We start from the raw sequence: 21,563 nt of genomic DNA, 5'->3' as shown, positions 1-21,563 counted from the left end.
ATCTATATACTCATTTAATGTATCACTTTCTAGTATCCTTTTTAATAAATAGGATCTCTCGATCGAATAATTTATAATCTGAAAATCTGTTAAAGTTACACTGGTATTAATAAAGATTATAAATATACCCAGCCACGCCTCTTTGAAATAGCATTGTTAGATGCGCCCAAGATTTTCTTATAAGAGATTCTGTCTATCCGTTGTATTTCACACTTTAGATTTATATTAAATTTCCCTCGCTAAACGCGCAGATAGAATGTGTTATTTTTTTTTTTAAATCTCATTTTGTTCGGTGTTACCCGACGTAATATCTCTAAGTATTCCTTTCTATGGGTTTAAACTGCTTAATAAATGGAATTGGGTATACGAGGATTTATACTCTAATTCCATGATAGCATTAGAGTTGGAGAGCGACTGATGCATGCTACCATAAAATTGTTTGCTGAATACACTTGTACCGCTCTCGCCGCGCCGAAAATAGAATAAAAAAACAAACAGTTCCATAAATTCAACAGCCATTTCTTTTGTCCCTACCCTTTGAAACTTGCACGTTTCCAACTATGTCCTTAAGCTATTTTTAAGTAAGAAACGGGCAGAGCGACACTGAAACTTGTCACTGGAGACAGTCGCGCTCAGTATCGCTCACTAAAATCAGCCAGTGGAAGGTCACCTTGTGTCGACATGACTCGATTACATTAAAATCGACCACATATCTTTATAACCTGACAAACAATCTTTTCAACAGCAAACTTGGCCTTTTAAGGGCGAGATCTCAAGCACTAACGTGAATTGTAAGAATTGAAATTGATTGGGTGTCTATTTCCTACTAAGTTAAATAGACATTCTAATCTCGTTGGAAATTACGTTGGAATTCTCGCCACTGAGAGTTAGTATGTATAAAAGGAGTTGTTTCACTACGGGTTAGTGATTAGTTAAGAACCTAGTTACCTAGCTTGCTAGTCAGTTGGCGTCTCTTAGACTGATTACCTCGTTACTGTTGTTCGGCAAACGTTACCAGTTAATTGTTACCTTTACAAGGAAAGAAAAGACTGTTTGTAAGCAACGTTACCATTTCGTTGCAAGCCCTTACTGCCTTTTCTTACGCCTCCCTCTTCTTGTTGGTGAAATAATCCCGACAGAATTGCTAATAAATCCCTGTCAGCCGTTCGTATATCACATTCCAGTCACATCTGATACTTGACCGACGGACAACCCAGGGACAACGATATCACGACGACGCTGAGGAACAATCTATTTTGATGAATCTACACCACGGATCAAAACACATATCCTTATATATTGTATCAGTCATAAGCAACACATATTTGTCTTATCTAAATCCATGTTTCTATGTTCATCGCTACCGTGTGCTTATTATAAGAAAACGGGTGAATTTTTGCTTTTGGGATCCTTTGAGATGAGGCTATATAATTTGCATATTCATTTTTAGGCGGACTGTTATCCTCATCTTCAATGTGGCTGTTGTTTCACTACGTTACGGCCAATTCATCACCTGACCTTCTTCAGGTGATTAACTACTTGAAGAAGGCCAGAGGATGAGTTGGGCGAAACAACAACAACAACAACAACAACAACAACAACAACAATTAGGATAACAGTCCGCAAAAGAATGAATACACAAAATATCCGTTCTATTCGTATTATTTTGGATTTTTTAGACTACTCTTCATATTTTGAGTGTTATTTTTACAATGTTTCGATCGATGTAACCTTCGACCTTCTTCAAGTGTATGCTGTCGAATTCGGGAATCGTTCTGCACGGAACTTTGAACAGAACCCTTTATTTAATCCACGAGCGTGGCATGATCTTGTTCCGTCAGCCATAACTGGGTAGAAGTTCTAAGTAATTCGCAACCATATTTTTAAGCGTCGCATGGACTGTGGATTGAACCTTCGACCTCTAGAAAGGTATAACTTACAACTGAATTTAACCAAATGCTTTATCCACTACGCCATGGATCTTTGCGGAAACATAATATCCGTTTTCGTATTACCATGTTCAGTTCTCCACTTTCACGTTGAACAGTCGGCGTTTGTTTTTCAACTTGTTTGTAATATCAATGAGTCTGAAGTGGTTCGTACTGATTACCGAAAAATGATTTTTTTGTAATACTTAGAATAAGTGCCAGAATTGTTCTTAAAAATATGGTGTGTTTTGTTATCACCATTGTTGACAATGATTAACTATCACTTATTGTTTTTTACGTGTGATTGGATGGATTGCTTTTGATCGATGCTTGCTGTCACCACAAACCAACTCGACACATTCGTGTAATGTGACAGCGGATTTTTCAGGATTTTTATGAATTAGTTGTGAAAAAAATGGAACATATCCGAGAAATAAAGATAATGTTCAGCATATTGATATAGATTCGTCTCCTAACAGACTAGAAAAACGGAATTACGTCAAAAATAATTCGTTAATCTATTTTTCTTAAAAGATGACTAAAAATCAGTTAAAACAACGGAATTTAGTCTTGCTTTTACAAAGTTTAATGTTTTATTTGCTGGTATTTTAACCAGCAATTTTAACCAATAAATATTTATTATTATTATTATTATTATTATTATTATTATTATTATTATTATTATTATTATTATTTGTTCTGTTGTCACATTTTGTGTCTGGCTTATGTTATTGCCGATTATATGGTATAGGCGGATCATAACAAATGAACATAAACTATCAACATCTTTATCCAGTCTTTCAGCACTTTCCGCAAGATTCTAGTTGTTCCCAAGAAGGCAGTCTTCTTAAGTACTCCAACATGGCAATGGATTCCAATTTTTTCTTTATTATTATTATTATTATTATTATTATTATTATTATTATTATTATTATTATTATTATTATTCTACTCGCAAGTGTAATCTCACATCCATTATCAGTGATTTTTCTCTAGCAACGAGTGTTGCCCTTTTCAACTTCTTACCTGAAGCATCCTTTTTCATTATTCCATCCATCTACGCGTGACTGTCTGTAGTATTTGTTTGTCTCTGATGAGTTTTGTAATAGCAATATCGACTAGAGGTAAACGAAACACCTGTAAGATGCTCATGGAAAAAATATATAAAAATATAGATATTCGACTATATTAAAAATAATAATGAAAATAAAACATTATTTTAGACTAATTGTTAATTATTAGAATGAAACTCAACATTATACACACACACACACACATATATATATATAACTACTTAATTTACTCACATAATATTAATATACGAAAGTATAGATTTATGCGTAAGCTTTAAGTATTTACTTCAAAAGTGCTCAATACGTAGGTAGAGCTAGTTAGTAAGTTATAAAATGTATATGGTGATTAAGCTACACTGAATATTCCGCGTTTCATCCACTTTAGGATTCTTCAGGCTTATGCGCAAATTCTGTGGTTGTTGGTCGTTTTTATATGCTCCTCTTCTATTGAACTTTTAGTTAGCCAATCAGCTTTCTAGTATCCACTGCGCCCTTCCTATCAGCCAATGAGAATGCATTTATCGTACAAAGGTCTATTTGACCTCTGGTTGACCTGTCCCTTTGTGTGTGCTCTATTTAGCCTGGATATTTAGCTTATTGATCTGTTTTAAATCTAGGTTAGTGTTTTTTTATGTTAGTTTATATATAAATATATATATATATATATGTACACACATATATATGCACATATATATACATATATATATATATATACATACATACATATATGTGTGATCGTTTATGTATATTCATGTTTATTTAATTTATTTATTTGTTTATTTTCTGTTGTTTTTGTTAGTTTTAAAACTATTTTGCATCGCTATCATAGAATAAATTTTATCTTGTGAACACAGTTGTTTGCTATTTCCCTTCTACAGTTTAATAGATGTTGGGGTTCTTTAAAGTATAGGATAGCAAATTTTTCATGAAGGCATAATCTACATGGGTCGTGTAGGTCGCTACACGTGGTAGCTTGTCTTATTATTTTCCATTCGACTACCGGCTGATAGGAAGGGCGCGGTGGATACTAGAAAGCTGATTGGCTAACTAAACTTTCAATAGAAGAGGAGCATATAAAAACGACAAGCAACCACAGAATTTGCGCATAAGCCTGAAGAATCCTAAAGTGGATGAAACGCGGAATATTCTGTGTAGCTTAATCGCCATATAAATTTTATAACTTACTATATATATATATATATATATATATATATATATATATATTCAGACAAGTATTATTAAATAGCACGGAGTGTTTTTACTTAATGACTTTTTTTGTAATTTTAAAATTTTCTGAATTGTCGTTCTTATTTCTCGGTGGAATCTGTATAAGAAAGTTCTATAGTCGTCTTCGTCCATCTGGTTTTTTTTCTTTTGGATGTGTTTTGCGAGTACTTTCAACTGAGTTTCATCAGTCGACTTCGGGCAGTTTTTGATTCTTGTTTCGTTCAAAATCTGGATGCTTTTATATCTTTCAGTAAAAATAATATTTAAATTAAAAACATATATTTAATTGTGACTAAAATAAATGTACAAATTTCGCTTATTGTTTCTAAGATATTTGAAATTTACTTATTTTATTTTACGATACATTTTTGTGACTGGTCAAAAGATTATTTTGAAAGAAACAGTTACAAGAAATCCCTCTTTTTCCCGTAAATAATTTTTTTTCCAAAGATAAAAAGTGTGATTTTTCTGTCTACGACGATTATATCATGAAAAAAAAAAATCATCTAAGAAATAAACAAATAAAAATTTGACCTTTCAATTACAAACAAATGATATAGTACAAAAACTAAAACAAAAAATGCTAGGCAAAATCTGATGCAATTTTAGTTTCTTTCCCACAGAAGACACGTTGCGAGCCTGTCTATGCTTTATAGTTATTTTCATTGCAAATGGTCAGCTGAACTGCAATCTATCGCCCCCTCCCCTCGGCTAACTTTCACGAAAAACACTTGTCTAGCCAAAACCACTATCAATAATTTCCCACACTCTTTATCTGTACCTAAAACTAAATGCAGATTCCATGAACAAACCTTCTTTCTTAGAACTGCACGCCTGTGGAACTCTCTTCAGGTTTCCTGCTTTCCAGCTGAAAACAATCTGATTGTCTTCAAGTCCAATGTAAACAAGTTCTTGATAAACCGTTCCTCTAAGTAATCCAGTTTACAAAATCCCCACTACTTATGTTTACTACGCTATAATCACATTGACTAATGTATACCCCATTAACCCTTATCCTCGAGTTGCCTCTAGGCCTTGATAAGTGGTTATTCCTGTGTAAAAAAATATTACAGCTTTCAATTAAAAGATAAGGAAGTATAATATAACTATTAGTGTACGTTCTCCGTCAAATATGGAGAAAATTATGCTTCGCCAGTATTTTCAATCGCTATTAACCTATTATATATCACTAAAATATTCATACAAAATCATAAAATTTCGTCAGTAATATAATTTTCTGTACATCCGTTATTATAATAATTTCTGATTAACCAAATAATAAATAAACAAGAGAGAAAAACACAGCTGACATTTTATTATGTAGTGATGGATTTTTTGTCTAAATTTAATTTCGGTGGCTATTAAGTCTAACCTGACTTACTATCTACTTTCTCGCCCCGACCCACCACTTGAACTCGTTTCGTCCGGAAGCAAAACCATACGTGTTTTACTCGCTAACTTTTGCGTGCCAGGGTGAGAGTACCTATAGTTTATATACCAATAAATACATATTGGTCTTTATTATGGAATGAAGCACACATATTATATGTAAAATAAAATAAATGAAAAATAATGAAAACGTATTCAAACACACTCAGGTTATTACGAGGTCACCTTTTAATACACAAAGAAAGATGACTCACCATCTACAAAAATGAACAAAAAAATGTGATATAGGAGTTAGTCGATCTTTGTCTGATAAAAGGTCACTGATTGGTTGGTGAAAACAGAAGCAGGAATAACAAATAATCTGATTAGCTAGCGGGCAGCCTCAATAACGGTAATATCAATTCAATAGATTAGGCTGAGGAAGCCTTACAATGATGAAAATTCTGTGTAGCTTAATCTTCATATATATTTTCATAACTTATATATATATATATATATATATATATATATATATATATATATATATATATATATATATATATTGTGTGTGTGTGTCTGTGTGTCTGTGTGTGTGTCCTAGCAGGAGACTCGACCTTGCCCGAAATTGAATGATGATCAACGAATGTTTCACACTCCCATATTTTTATTGTCATCGGTGAAATCGCCCATTTTCAATCAAATCAATTGATTGATTGCTCTAGTTGGGGACGCATCGCAGTGCACCGAGAGGAAGCTTCACATGCCTCTCGCAGTTACTTAGTCCACCATACATTGTGGTCTACATTGCACTGTAGAGAACCTATTGATTTTATAAAATTATCTTTTTTATATATATTGGCTTGATTTAAAGTTCAAAATGCAAAAGTCAAGTATAATGAACGCGCACTTGTCATGTCAAAGAACCATCTGTTGGTTAATATGCCTGTCCTTACTGCTTCTATGGTCATAATGGCTTGAATTTAAGTTTTAAAATAAAAAGTCAAGTATCATGGTGAAATTGTGCTTTAAACATAAACATTCATTTCGAGCGCACACCTTTCATATCAAGGCACCTGTTGTTGATTTTATATGTTGAGCATTTCGGCTTGTGTGGTAATAAAACTTCTCAAATGTATTTGTGATGTTTGGTTGTGTAAGGTGTTCATTTTGATCAAAACTACCTGTTCCATTCTTTCGTCGGATTATTTTGATCATCGATTATCAATACTTATCAAAGACATTCCGATACAAAGTTTATTTAAGAATATTGCCAAACCACACGAGAAGGTCAGAAGCTGGACTTGGTTGTCAGAACCTGTTTGAGATGCACACATTTTTTAGGGAGGTGTAGTTTATCTCCACTACCACTCTCGGTTGTGACAACCTCTGAAACCAATTCACATATACTATTCAACAAATTCTTCTCAAGCACGAAAGATATTTCACTTACATAGAAACTCTCATATTAACGCCATTCACACACACACACACACACACACACACACACACACACACACACACACACACACACACACACACATTCTAACATCCTCAAATAAACATTTTCTCCCCATAAATGTTATAATATTTTAAACACTATTATTTGGAGTTATTATTTATATTGATGACATATTAAGTTTTTTTAAATTTTTTAGACGAGAATTAATTATTCGTATTATTTGAATTCTTCGAACTACTGTTCTCGTATTGAGTGTTATTTTCACAACGTTTCGAACGATGTAATATTCGACCTTCTTCAGGTGCATTTCATTGAACTCAGAAATATTTTTATCAAACTCTGGATTTTTTTGTCGAAAACAGGAATCTTTCTGTCGAACTCAAGAATCTTTCTGTTGAACTTGGGAATTTGCACAGAATTTCGAGTGGAGCTCCTTATTTAATCCATGATGTTAACATGTCCCCGTTCCGTTAGTCATGACTTGGTTGGAGTTCTAAGTAATTCGTAATTGTATTTTGAGTGTCACGCACACTAAGGATTAAACATTCAACCCCCAGAAGAGTTTAACTTTACAACTGAATCCAACCAAGTACTTTATTTGCTACTCTACAGATTCCCGACTTCGACAAGATTACCTGAAGAAAGTCAGAGGTAACCTTGACCGAAACTTTGTGAAAATAGCATTCAAGATGTGAACAGTAGTCCGAAGAATCCAAATAATACGTTGATTGCTAGTATTTTGAATGTTTACTTATTTGCTTGCATAATTTACAAAGCCTGCGGCACACCTAAATCAGCTGTTTTGCGCCTCACGTCTTTTCACCGACAACTGAACTTACAACTTTCTTACTTGTCAAGGTTGTTCGAAAGTATAGAGTTTGACTCTTAATTAAACAGAAAAAGACAATCAATTCTACAATGGAAGTTAGTTACACAGATTCTTTTATTTATATAGCGATTAAAATTATTGTTGAAATCAGATGTGTTAAATTTAGCGTTTACTTTAGCAAACAGCTGGTGAGATCTAACAATACCAATACAACGGAATGCCAAACAGGACTTCAAACTATACCTTGATCAAGGATACGTTCTCGACAATCACTCCACCAGAGTCTAGGTTACTTTGAATTTAGGTTGCCCTGATTATGTCGAACTAAGTGTGGCTTTGTGGAGTTTTAAGATATCCACCCTCTTAGTTACCGTCTTTGTTTGAGAGAAGGGTTAGGTTATTGCTAATTGCTTGATGCGCTTTTATCAGGGAATGCTTACGAATACATTTTGTAGGTCAGGGTGCAGTTCCTCTAGCCCGCTGGCTTTTCAACCCTCATCTAACCTTGTTTAATCTGCTGAAGCGATAAATCACTTCAAATTCTGTCCTGAGTTATGTTTTTATTAATAGGCCTGAAGGATGCTTCTGTAGTGTAGCCGGTGTATATATATAACGAGTCTCTGTTAACTTATGAATGTTAAACGTGCTGATATGTGATTCGTCTTGTGTGTATCTATAGCAGTACATATAAAATTCATGATTGTTTTAATCGTGTTTTGATCTGTGATTTTCTGGTATTCTCTATTGTGCGTATACATATATTCACAGTTTATCGACAGGGTTTGAACAAGAGGCGAACATCGTTGTTGGTGGAAACACCAGCAAAAGATCATACCTTAAATCTTCCTTCCACGCGTCCTGAAATCAAAAGTGCTTTTCTCCGAGAAGTGAAAGCTCCAAGGCCGGAATTATTATTTTTTTTACAAGGTAGTCACCACTTATCAAGGCCCCGAAGTCACTCGGGGATAAGGGTTACTGCGTGTAGAGTAATTAATGGGATAGTATCGTAGTAATCGTTAGTATTGGAGAGTTAATAAAGTGTCTTATATATATATATATATATATATATATATATATATATATATATATATATATATATATATATGGATATTTCATTTATTCCTGCTGGGTTACTTTCCAGAGTTGGTGCGCTTTGTATTCAATTACATTATGCTAAGTCGCCCTCTTCTGACTTCCATGGGCGTCAAAGTCCCAAATCCCTTGTTCATCCGTTAACGGATTGCGTATTGAACTGATTTCTCTCGTCACTAAAAAGCTACGTCTCGAAATCTATATTTTCCGATTACATCATCACTAAAGATAATTACCGGGGTTTTGTCACGTATCTTTGTTTATATTATCGTTAGCTTAAATTCTACCTATCAAGTTAACATCAAGTTAATATCAAGTTAATATTCCCAAGAACAATTAAATGTAAATATTTCAACTTAACATAACTTTTTCCACCGATAACATTTTTCTATCTAACAATTATAATAATCGACCATTATAATCGACTCATCATATTAACCGACTATTTTACTTTCTGGTGTTTTCTCTTAAATTAACAATATAACACTTCGAGCTGAACTGATGTGACTCGAAAAAACGCTTCGGGTCAATGTTTGCGATTGAACACTAGAAATGGAATTTTTCCTCCAAGACGTTGTGTTAGTATCTTAACATTTTTGGCAAGCTTTTCAAAGATATATAAACATTGGAATATTTTGTGTATTCATTTTATGCTGGGAATATTTCCTCCTCGTTTGGGTTCGTGGACACTCAAATATCGTTCATTATGACAATGTATTCAACATATCCGCGGATACTCGATATCTCTTTCGCGAAATGACGTATTCTCTATTACGATTCCTAGATACTTATTTTGCATAGGTAACGCAAACGCCTGGCCTTCCGAGCCGGGACGTTTTGAAGGCAATTAGGTTTGATCAATGCGGGGAAACTCTTCATATCAGACAATTGCTATTTATTTGGACACTGCCAGAGTACCCCCTTTTTGGGGGAGCTGGCACCCCCACATTAAAAACGACCTTGTGTTTAATTTGCTTTCGTGAGGAAACAAATAAATACCTATTACTATATCTAGATATATAGACTTAAGTTGTAACATGACCGTTACGTTCGAATTGTGTTCATTACAGTTCAAATTTCTCTCGAACCCCACGTCGTCCGGCATCATTGAAAAGGAACAAACAAACAAAAATAAATAAATCCGACTCGGCTTTTCTTTATTTTTAACACAAGTCATTTATTGCCGTTTTTTTTTCTCCCCGTCTCGACACCGGCTTGAAAGTCTGTCGCTACCACTACAGTGTGGTATGTCCATCTCACCTGAAACGCGTTTTTTTTTCTTTACTTCACGCCGGCCATAGACAGCCATTTCTTGTCTTCGATTTTACTCATCTATCTTTTTTTAACCGCATTTTCTTTTCCCGACCACGCAGTGTCCTTTTTTCCTTTTTCTTTTGTCGCACAAGCTCGCGCACACTTTCTAATTTGCATATGTGCTTTGTTTTCGGCTACTGTTGATAATATCGTCGCAAGCCAACTATCTTACAGCTTCTGCTTATATTTTCCCATGCACTCATACGCAGTCTGTTACAAAGTTATATTTTAACTCCCGCATTTTTATATATGTTTTTTTTTGTAAATCTTAATACGCACCATAATAGTAATCATATCATATGAATCCAAAGATTCAATTAATGGCATTGGTTTCCCCGATAATTTTCCAGTCAGAATTCTTTCTAGAAAAAACAATGGGTACTTAAGGCAAGGACTTCAAGAAGATTTCCTAAGTGAAAGTGATTTTTGTGATAGTAGCCGTTATCAGCACAAACTCAATGGTAAACGGCCGATGTGAGAAGGCAACATGATATTCAATAATGATCGAAATAAACGGACAGTACTGGTAATCTCACGTGTCTAATGTACATTTATTACATGTAATCTTACTTGTGTCTGTAGCTACATAAATATTATATTATATAACATTTCAAGTTTATGCCCCGACTTTCCCAACTAACGAATATACTACATCGAAACTATAAAGTAAAAAAATCGTTTCAAATAAAAAAACAAAAATAAAACGATTCATTTATTATATAAAAGAATTGAGCAAAATTTTATAACACAAAATAATTTTTTATATTTACTAAAAATGAGAACCAGTTTGTCTTTTTGTGATCTTTACTCGATAAATTCGATAGATATTGATACAATTTAAATATTTTAATAATTATTTATCTCATTAAATTGTTTTGCAAGCACGAAAACCTGACAGGAATATATTGTATTCATTGCTGAAATAGAAAATAATTCATTCAGTTTTAAATAAAAAAAAAATGGAACATCTATTTCCAGTGAAAGGAGAATAAATCCCTTTTGACTTTAATTTTTGTCTGTTTTCTGAATGGCGACGTCATTTCAGTGTTATTGTGCGTTGGAACCGAATACTTTCAAAACGTAGTGATTTTTAGTCTCCAATCACATTTTATGATTTTAAACAAACGTAGCGATTGGTCAGATGAGTTAGCAAAATACAAATGCTTGAAATTTACATTACTACCGGTTATTCGCGAAAAAAGTTACTTAATTAGTTCTTCTTTAATGTTAGTTTTAATAAACAAAAGTTAAAGATCCCTCTCTTTTCGATAAGATTACGGAGCACAATTAAAATATCGATATATCGTATATATAACTGGTAAAATCAATGCTTCGTGCGGAATTCTGTGCAGAGTCCAGAGTTCGACAAAATATTTCCGAGTTTTACAGAAAGATTCCCTGGTTCGACAACATACATATGAAGAAGGTCGAAAGTTATATCGGCGGAAACATTTGCGAGTAACACTCAGGATGATATTAGTAGTCCAAATACTTTAAATAATATGAATTATCAATCTTCATTTTAAAAATTCAGGCACAAAGCTTTTTTGTCTTGTTTAAGGTTCATCAGGGTGACTATATATCACCGACTAAATAACTCGAACCTCGAACATAGGATATCAGTCATCAATTACTATTAAAACCCAATGATTAAGTCAATGCCATATGCAAAGATAAGAAAATATATAGTATGCATCATCACGCTATATTAAGTTTCTAATTTCCTAATTTTAAGGCAAACACTTTGTATTCTAGTTTTCAATTTTAAGGCTAAACTTGGAATTATAGTTTTCTAATTTTAGGGCAAAAACTTTGCATTCTATACCCATTCAAGTTCAAAATGAAAATAATCAATTTCAAAATGGACTTTCAGTCCATTTTCAAGTGAAAAAATTAATCAGCTTAAAAATGGACAATCAAATTCAAATTGAGATATTTTTTAGTAAATTGATATTTTTTTTTTCAATTTACTTACGCCATGAGTTAGAAAATTGACTGGTCGTCTTCATTAAGTATATATATATATATATATATATATATATATATATATATATATATATATATATATATATATTTGTAGAAATATATTTTCTTATTATATATCAATCCTTATTAATGAAGTTCAGTGTAATTACAGAGCAATATAGAGAATAAATGACAAAAAGTTATATTATAAAATTCGTGATGTTGACCATCTTATAATTTATTCCTTTCATTCAGTTGACTTATACAATTCTACAATATATATATATATATATATATATATATATATATATATATATATATATATATATATATGAAGAAAACCTCCAAAATACAAACAACTTGGAGACCACGAACGTATTGGGTAAATCTAATAGAAGAAAGTCCTGTATCAGCAAAAATGATGTTTTATGATGATGCCGGAGAAACCTCTACAAAAGAAGCGGTAGAAGCAACAGCTCCAAAGAGGACTTACCTCAAGAAAACTGTCGATAAAAGGACCCAATTTTAGATGCACATGCCGCAGCAGGAAACTGGAAAGGCCTGGCAAGAAAAATTGGTGTACCTCTGCTAACAGAGTTCCTTTGTATACACTAGAGTGCTGATAAGATTGACTTTATGGGAGGAGCAATAAAATATATAATTACACAAGAATTTTATTACTGAATTAACCGAAGACTCTTCTAGGGTCACACTTCAAGACATCGTAAATAAGTTAATAAAAAAATTATGAGATTCGTTTGACACAGGAGTGCATAACAACATACTTGGACTCGATGGCCTTTACTTTAAAAGAGGTTCATTATGAACCAGAAGCTGCCAATAATAACATCAATGAGGCGAAATGAAAGGATTACCCAGTAGCTTTATTAGAATCTCAGTCCCAAAGTCTGTCAATACTTTATATGAATGAAATTAATTTTAATTTTCATATTTCAAGAAGAGAAGGTCCCTCTAAAAAAGACACAAAGTGCACTACAATCGCAGCCGGATCCAGAGAAAATAAGACTCAAGATTGGGTGTATTAGCAACAATGGATTAAGTCATCATAAAATTAGAAGAGACTCTTTCAAAAAAGAGGATGCAAAGGAATGGACCAGCGAGTGCCTTAGAAAGGCGAATGAAATTTATGAAAGGGGTTTTATCTTAGTTATTGATAACACCCCTTGTTATACTTCAATTGAAGAACTTCAAGGAAGGATGAATTTTCGCAACACGAAATTTTAAAGCTTGCTCCTTATAATCCAATGCGAAATCCTATTGAAAATGTTTGGTCAATCATAAAAGCTGACGTAAAAGAAGTATTGCAGACTCAATTGTTGGGATTTCAATTAAAGAATTGTGCCTCGACAAGTTATAAGCGATGCTTTCCCAGCCTATTAATATTTCCCCTGTGACTTTATATCTGAAATACATTACTTCATTCTGTAATTAACTTAGATGATATTAAAATTTAAATACATTTATTTTGAATGTTTATATTATTTTGTATCCTTTTGAAGAAAAAAAAACAAAAGAATGAATATTAAATTTATTTGTATCATATTAATTCTCAATTTGAAGTTGATTATTTCTCATTTTGAAGTTATTTCCCATTGGTAATTTGATTAATCCATTTTGAAGTTGATTGATCCATTTTGAAGTTCATTAATTTTTTTTACTTGAGAATAAGTCCGTTTTGAAGTTGATTATTATCATTTTAAACTTGAATGGCATAGTTTTACAGTTTAAGGCAAAAACTTTGAATTATAGCAACACAAAATTTATCCATTCAGCAGAGTTGAAGCCTCCTTAAAGAATAAATACAATTATTATCCAATTAATATTTATATCCACGACCAAGTTTGTTTGGTCTTCATAATAGTTCATTGTTTCATTATACTGCAGTTGAAGTGCTTGGAAATCAAGGTTCCCCAATATAACATCCAATCCAACACGTTGTAGCCCTAGTCGCAAAGTAGACAAAGAACAGAAAAGAACTTCAACTTCTTTTTTGTATTGTCCTGAATTAAACGTGATTCTGAACATGCTCCTTCTCTAACACTTGTTTCTCCTTTTTATAGTATTTTTCATTATCAGTGACGTCATTTCGCATACATTTGCATACCCCTGCCAGTACTCTATTATACCAATATTTGGGACTAACATTTCATCTCTATATGAGATGCATAGATATTCGAATACTCCGTTAAAGTTCTCCTTTACATCTTAAACATTGAGTTAGTAAGAAGTTCGGAACAATTTTCCTCTCCCCGATTGACCATTTAAATTTTTGATAGTATATCTTTCTTATTTGGTCTTTTGATATTACTGGATTCCAGGACAAGAAATCATCTAGTCCAGTAGATTATCTAGCTTCGTGCGGTTACTTGAAGTAACATCACTATTCTCCGTAAAAGTCAATGTTAGTTAGCAATACCAAGGAAATCTTATTTCAGCTACGAATACGATGTGACGGTTAATAATTGGTCAGGGTTTATTTGTAGGGAAAAGTGTCTTCATGCCAGGTTGACATGGCAAACTCCCGTATAGAGAGACCGTACACTACAGTATAGTTAACATTCAGGTTTGTCTCTTTAGCATGTATATATATATATATATATATATATATATATATATATATATATATATATATATATATATATGTATATATATATATGTATATATATATGTATATATATATATATATATATATATATATATATATATATATATATAAAGTAAAACATATTTCTAACGTTTTCAATCTTTTGTTTATAACTCGTTAATGTTGCCACATATCCACATCTCATTTAGGTTTTGTTGTATAAACATGATGTTTTCTGTATTTATATTCTCACACGCAAAGACTAAAATCTAAAATCACAAATATCCTGACTTGATTAAGATTTAATAGCGTCAAATAAAATTAATTACAGAAATCTAGTAACAAGAAGACTTCAAAATCAAATACGTATTTATACATCTTTGTTATAACGTCCAATTTTATATATACATTCAATATCTATCTATCTATCTATCTATCTATCTATCTATCTATCTATCTATCTATCTATCTATCTATCTCTCTCTCTCTCTCTCTCTCTGTATATATATATATATATATATATATATATATATATATATATATATATAAAATATATATATATTTTCTACGTTGTAAATAAGAATAATATCATTGAAGGACTGTTTAAAACGAATTAAACGACAGTTGAATTGTAACATTGAACGGTGATAAACAGACATGTTTTCTTTTTCATGTATTTATAGTCATCAAAACTATAATAAAGATCAATGTGTATTAATTGTTATATTTATATATCTATATGAATATAAAACAGTAGATGTTTTATGTGTGCTTGTGTGTGGAGACATTTAATCGATAAAAAAGATCATACACCAAAGACGGTTTATAACGAGTAAAATCTTTGTTTGGATGGATGAATAACGCGTACAGAAATACGTCGGTAAGGTGGAATATAAAAATGGTTATTTCAACTTGCCACCGTATTTCTATTACTTTTGCGCATGCGCAAATCAATTCATAGCTGGAAGGGGTTTAATTTCAAATCGTTCTTATCAATCTGTCGAGATAGCTCAAACGATGAGGAACGTGACTGGAGCACTAAATGCTTTGGTATTGATTCTATCTGATGGCACAAAAGTCATTTTTTGAACTTTTGAAGACAGTACTATATATATATATGTATATATATATATATATATATACATGTATGTATGTATATAATGTTTAATATAGAATTGGTTCTGTAATAACAAATATGAATTTTGTATGAATTAAAATATATTTAAGCATATTTTACGACTCGGCAAACCCACCCCTGCTAGTATCTAAATAAATATATATACTTCTATCTCGCTCAGCAGCAGTTTACGAGTAAAATACGTGCCTACTAGTTCTCGGACGGAACCATTTCATTTGATGCATAAAAGGCGAAAAAAATAAATAGTAATCTTGACAAACACCTTACTTCAACGCCTTAAATCAATTCTGAAAGAAATCATCTAATGAATGTTAACGATGGGGGTGTTTTTCCTCTTTCAGACCACCGGGGGGGGGGGAATAATAATGTATGAAAAATAAAATTACTAACATTTTTATGATTTTTCATGATTATTATTATTAATGAAGATGTAGTATATCTTTGCTTGAAACCGAAACCACACTGTTACGTAATTTAAGCGGGAACAGTATAGTATCCGTTTGATTGGTCATGATACAATCCTCCCAGGTATTATCTCTTTCTGTGTGTGTGGGGAGGAGTGTAATATCGGTTTTGATTTCATGAAACCATTCTTCCAGTCATTATCTTTTCCTTTGAGTAATAGTGTAATATGTATTTGTTCGTCAAGTGTCATTTTCCCAGGCATTGACTCCTCTTTTTTTTTAGAAATGCAGTGTGATATGTTTATTCGCCATGATACCAACATCCCATGCCTTCCCTCCTCCTTTGAGGATATTAGTGTAGTATATGTTCTTCATTTATGATATATCATCTTACCACACTAGAAAAATATGTGACGAGAGGAAACAAAGATTTGGCTGTTTTAAAAATACATTTAGATAAATAACGAGTGCGAATACTTATGGATCATATTTTGTTTCCTCGTTCATGAGAGAGGATTTTCCACTAGATCAAATGTTATCACCGCTTTTCATTTATCATTTTCATCGATCTCATTACATATATTATAAACCTATTACCAGTTTATTATTTTATTTTATTATTATAAATGTGATATATTTAATCTATCTTATCATATTACTCGTGTCATTATCGTAATTAGTATATATATATTTTTTTTTACTTTTTCAGAACTCACTTGAGAATGCCTGTGACTATTGCGGTGTATACACGGGGGACAAGAACTATCCATGTTCCGTGTGCGGACTGGTTTTTCACAAGAGCTGTGTAAACAAGTTGTACATAAAAAACAATCAAGGAATATCATTGGCCATGGCTGGATACCGAATAGGCGATGACTTTTGGACATGCCACAACTGCGTAAGTCATACATGTTTCATTATCTGTAGATGTGTACGTGCGTGCCTCGGTGCTTATGCTTACACGTGGACAACAGAGAATGACACGTCATCTTTTTTTTTTACATAGGCATAACTACTTTTCAAGGCCCAGAGACCACTCGAGGGTAATGGTTAAGAGTAGTCAATTGGACAATATAGTAATCGTTAGTAATGGAAATCCGGTAAATTTGTTAACTTAAGTGGAACGGCTCATCAAGAACTTGTTTACGTTGGACTTGAAGACAACCATATTGTAGTCAGCTGGACATCAGGAAAATGGAAGACAATTCCACAGGCGTGCAGTTCTAAGAAAGAAGCTTTGTTCATTTATATATATATATATATATATATATATATATATATATATATATATATATATATATATATTATTTTATATTTATTCATAGTCAGATTGGTATCTATATTTTTATATATACAGAATAATGAGTGACCACTAATCAAAGCTGAAAGGCAACTCGAATATAAAGGGTTGGTGAGATTGTCAGCTGGATGTAGAACAATACTATGTATAGATTGGAGACAGCGGATGAAAAGGGCAGAATTTAAGACACATAAGAGATCATCTCAACAAATATTGAAGACGACTATATTGGGTCAGCAGGGAAGCATTCTCATATCATTATGTTCCACAGGTTGGAAGGTTTTGCAAAGATGTTCCGTTGATGGAAGTTTCATTTGGTTCTAGGTTCTAGGTTTTAATGATGTCAGCTAAACGGATAATTGCTATGGATATTTAACAGGAGTGGGTACCGTCCAAACAACGATCCAACTTCTGTTAAACCCGGTTTTCCAGGCACATTTTGTCGTAGTCAGAGTAAACTTGAATGCTTACAGGAGTCAACTTGAATGCCTACAGGAAAGAACTTGGATGTCTACTAGACAATATCTTCGAGTGTCTATACAAAGATTTATAAGAACAACCTGGCCTGAGGATACTTTTCCTTACCAGTAAATCCTGACTAAATATTCAAAATTACATAGTATTCGCGGCCCATAAAAGACCTCAGTATGGCTAACCCATACTGGCTTTTACGAGGAATGGTACACCTTCTCCAAGTGATACTATCTTAAGTAACAGCTTGTAATAACCCTTATCCCTGAGTGGCTTCCGGGCCTTGATAAGTGGTGATCACTGTGTAAAAAAAAAAAAAAAAAAAAAAAAAACAGCTCGAAGCTGGGTACGCCACCAGACAAGGTGAATTCTTGTTCTGGAATCTAACGAGGTCAAAAGATCACAAGAACTGTATACTATTATATATTTAAAGAACTTTACTGGAATATTCGAATATGTATCTTATATAGAGGTCAAGTTTTAGCCCTAGAAAGGGGTTCTCTTAATTCTGAGAACTTCGACTGAAGTAAAATAAAATGACGAGAGTAACTATGTGGAAATTTCGAACTGAATCTAAAACCATTCTGATATTCATGTATCGTGACTGACGACAAGGCGAGTTAAAATATTATTGATCCTCTTATATTCGTGGCGGGCTAATACCTATATCTTTATATCCTACTAGCATTTCAGCCCGGTGTTGCCCGGGTGTTTGGAGGTGTATGTTGAGCAAAAAAAAAGCGGTCAATTTTTTTTAACTTTGATCCCTATTATGCCCCTTAACATTCATTGTTTTGGGCTCAAAATCAAGTTATTAAGTTAGATCCATGTCCAAGGAACCTATATCTAAAATTTCAAGTGTTTAGACCTAAAATTGGCGGAAGAGTTTGGTAGAGTTCTGAAAGGTCAAATCGTTGAACTTTGGCCCCTTAACAGACAAATTTCTGTCCGAAAACGGATTACAAAGATTTTCTCAAATCTCAGTACCCTGTATATCAAATTACGAGTCTGTAGACTAAAATTGACAGAATTATTGGGTAGGGAAATGTACACATACAGACACACACACAGGCACGTTCACTTATATATATATATATATATATATATATATATATATATATATATATATATACTAGCATTTCAGCCCGGCGTTGCCCGAGTGTTCGGAGGTCTATGTTGAGCCAAAAATAAAAAAATAGCGGTCATTTTTTTTTAACTTTGACCCCTATTATGACCCCTTAACATTTATTGCTTTGGACTCAAATCAAGTTATTAAGTTAGATGCATGTCCAAGGAACCTATATCTAAAGTTTCAATTGTTTATACCCAAAATTGGCGGAGGAGTTTGGTAGAGTTCTCAAAGGTCAAATCGTTGAACTTTGACCCCTTAACAGGCAAATTTCTGGCCGAAGACGGATTACAAAGATTTTCCCAAATGTATATCAAATTTCGAGTCTGTAGACTAAAATTGACAGAGTTATTGTGTAGGGAAATGTACACACACAGACACACAGACACACAGATACACAAACACGTTCACTTTTATAGATTAAACAAAACATACGTATACATAAATATATATGGAAACAAGTTTTGTGTTCACGCAAATATTATGCAAGTATAAATCATGTAGAATATCTACATGAATATAAGTACACGTAATAGTTAACTACAGATGATCATCCCATAAGAAAACCGGAGAAATTAATAGGGAATTAATTAAAATGAATGTTTAAAAGAATATGCAAATTAGCTAGATCTTTTGCTAGTGAATACAATTCCACAACCCATATATAAGAAAATTGTATTTTCTTTTTAAATAAACAGAAAAAAGGGGTTCTTACTATGAATATCAATACACACAAAAGAAAAACGAATTGATAGGAATATAGATAGATAGATATTTAAAGCAAAACACTCTTCGTCTTCGCTCATGGGTGGAGTATTGTGGCCACATCTGGATTAGTGCATCTAACACTAGTCTCTTATTCTTAGACAGGGTTCAAAAAGAGTTTTAAATTTAATACATCTCCAATAGAGATCAAGCCCCAACTTCTGCACCATCGCCGCAATGTTGCATCCTTATGACTGTTTTACACGTACTTTAATCGAATGTGCTCTGATTAACTCATAGCACTTGTGCTACCTCAACGTACATACCCCCATACTTAGCCGACAAGCATGGAAATCTTATAGTTTCACTATTTAGTTTCCTAGATGTCGGAAAGCCTTCTATTCTAACAGTTTCTTCCATTGGACTGCTAGAAATTGGGATTCCTGCCTTGTTTCCTGCGCCCCCAACTGTATAAACCTGCAAACGTTTAAACGTAATATGAACAAACATCCTGCTGCTTAACTCTCCACAGTCCCCTATTAGAGACGATCCCAAATAGTATCCTCTTACATTCCAGATGGCAATATGTCTTCAATGAGACGAAAAAGGTAAAATATGCCGTTGGGAAATTTCTACTTAGCTGACTACATTTTGTGATACAATCATTTGTTATTAATAACACTGTTTACATCTTCGTAACTATTGCTCCTATCATGGTTGTATTATTTCTAATGTGTCGGCCGACGTACTATCCTTCCTACACCAGGTTTCATTCGCCGAAGTTCAAAATTTTAAGTAAACTATTCATTCCACGAAAAATGTTCTAATTTTGTCTTCCATGCCTTGGAATATCTCATGTCAGATAAATTGTCTTCGTAGCATTGTCACTGCAACGACCTGTTCATCCAGAATGCCCTTTCAATCACTCGCTTTACACTGTTAGATAATTACGCCATTGAGATAACGCAGACTGAACTTATAAGGTTTATATATCTCACTTCGATAAAAAGAACTCCATTGTTTAACTTGACTTATAATGCCACAAGTTTATTTTCTGTTATTATATTTTGACACAAAGACTTTTTTTAAATAAAAGTTTCAGAAACGTGTGTTTTATAGCGTCTGTAGAAGGCATAAGCGTATCACGCTCGAAACGTTGTGAATATGACAGCTAAGATGACGAAAAATATTTTCAACTATGAAAATAGTATAAATTCTACTCTGGTCTTGTGCTCGGTTAATTATTTACAGCAGATATTGTTTTTCAGTATGAAAAGTAAATCAATTCACGCCTACAGGAAACTAGTAAGGTGAGCTCAACTGATAGGACTTTAGGTCCAACAGCGATTTTATATTATAATTTGGAAAATATTAAATTCATGACATACAAATGATAATGTAAACATGTTCCGTAAATTCAAGATCAACGATTATTTTTGTGAACCCGTTTCTGAAACTTAGTTTCGCTGTAAATTCAAGATCAACGATTATTTTTGTGAACCCGTTTCTGAAACTTAGTTTCGCTGTAAATTCAAGATCAACGATTATTTTTGTGA

At 32.9% G+C, this 21,563-nt stretch overlaps 1 protein-coding gene across 1 annotated transcript in view; it reads left to right on the top strand.

The window, feature by feature from the left end:
- The window catches only part of LOC145254336 (uncharacterized), a 392,524-nt gene that overhangs the window by 176,355 nt on the left and 194,606 nt on the right, over nt 1–21,563 (top strand). The window contains exon 2 of the mRNA XM_080113016.1: nt 17,112–17,300. Coding sequence (XP_079969142.1) covers nt 17,112–17,300 — 189 coding nt within the window. The remainder of the gene's footprint in view (nt 1–17,111; nt 17,301–21,563) is intronic.

Source organism: Euprymna scolopes, chromosome 3 (assembly GCF_053919585.1).
Source record: "Euprymna scolopes isolate OS-2025 chromosome 3, ASM5391958v1, whole genome shotgun sequence".
In the NCBI taxonomy this organism is placed as follows: Eukaryota; Metazoa; Mollusca; class Cephalopoda; order Sepiida; family Sepiolidae; genus Euprymna; species Euprymna scolopes.
This window is presented reverse-complemented; position numbering and strand designations above follow the sequence as displayed.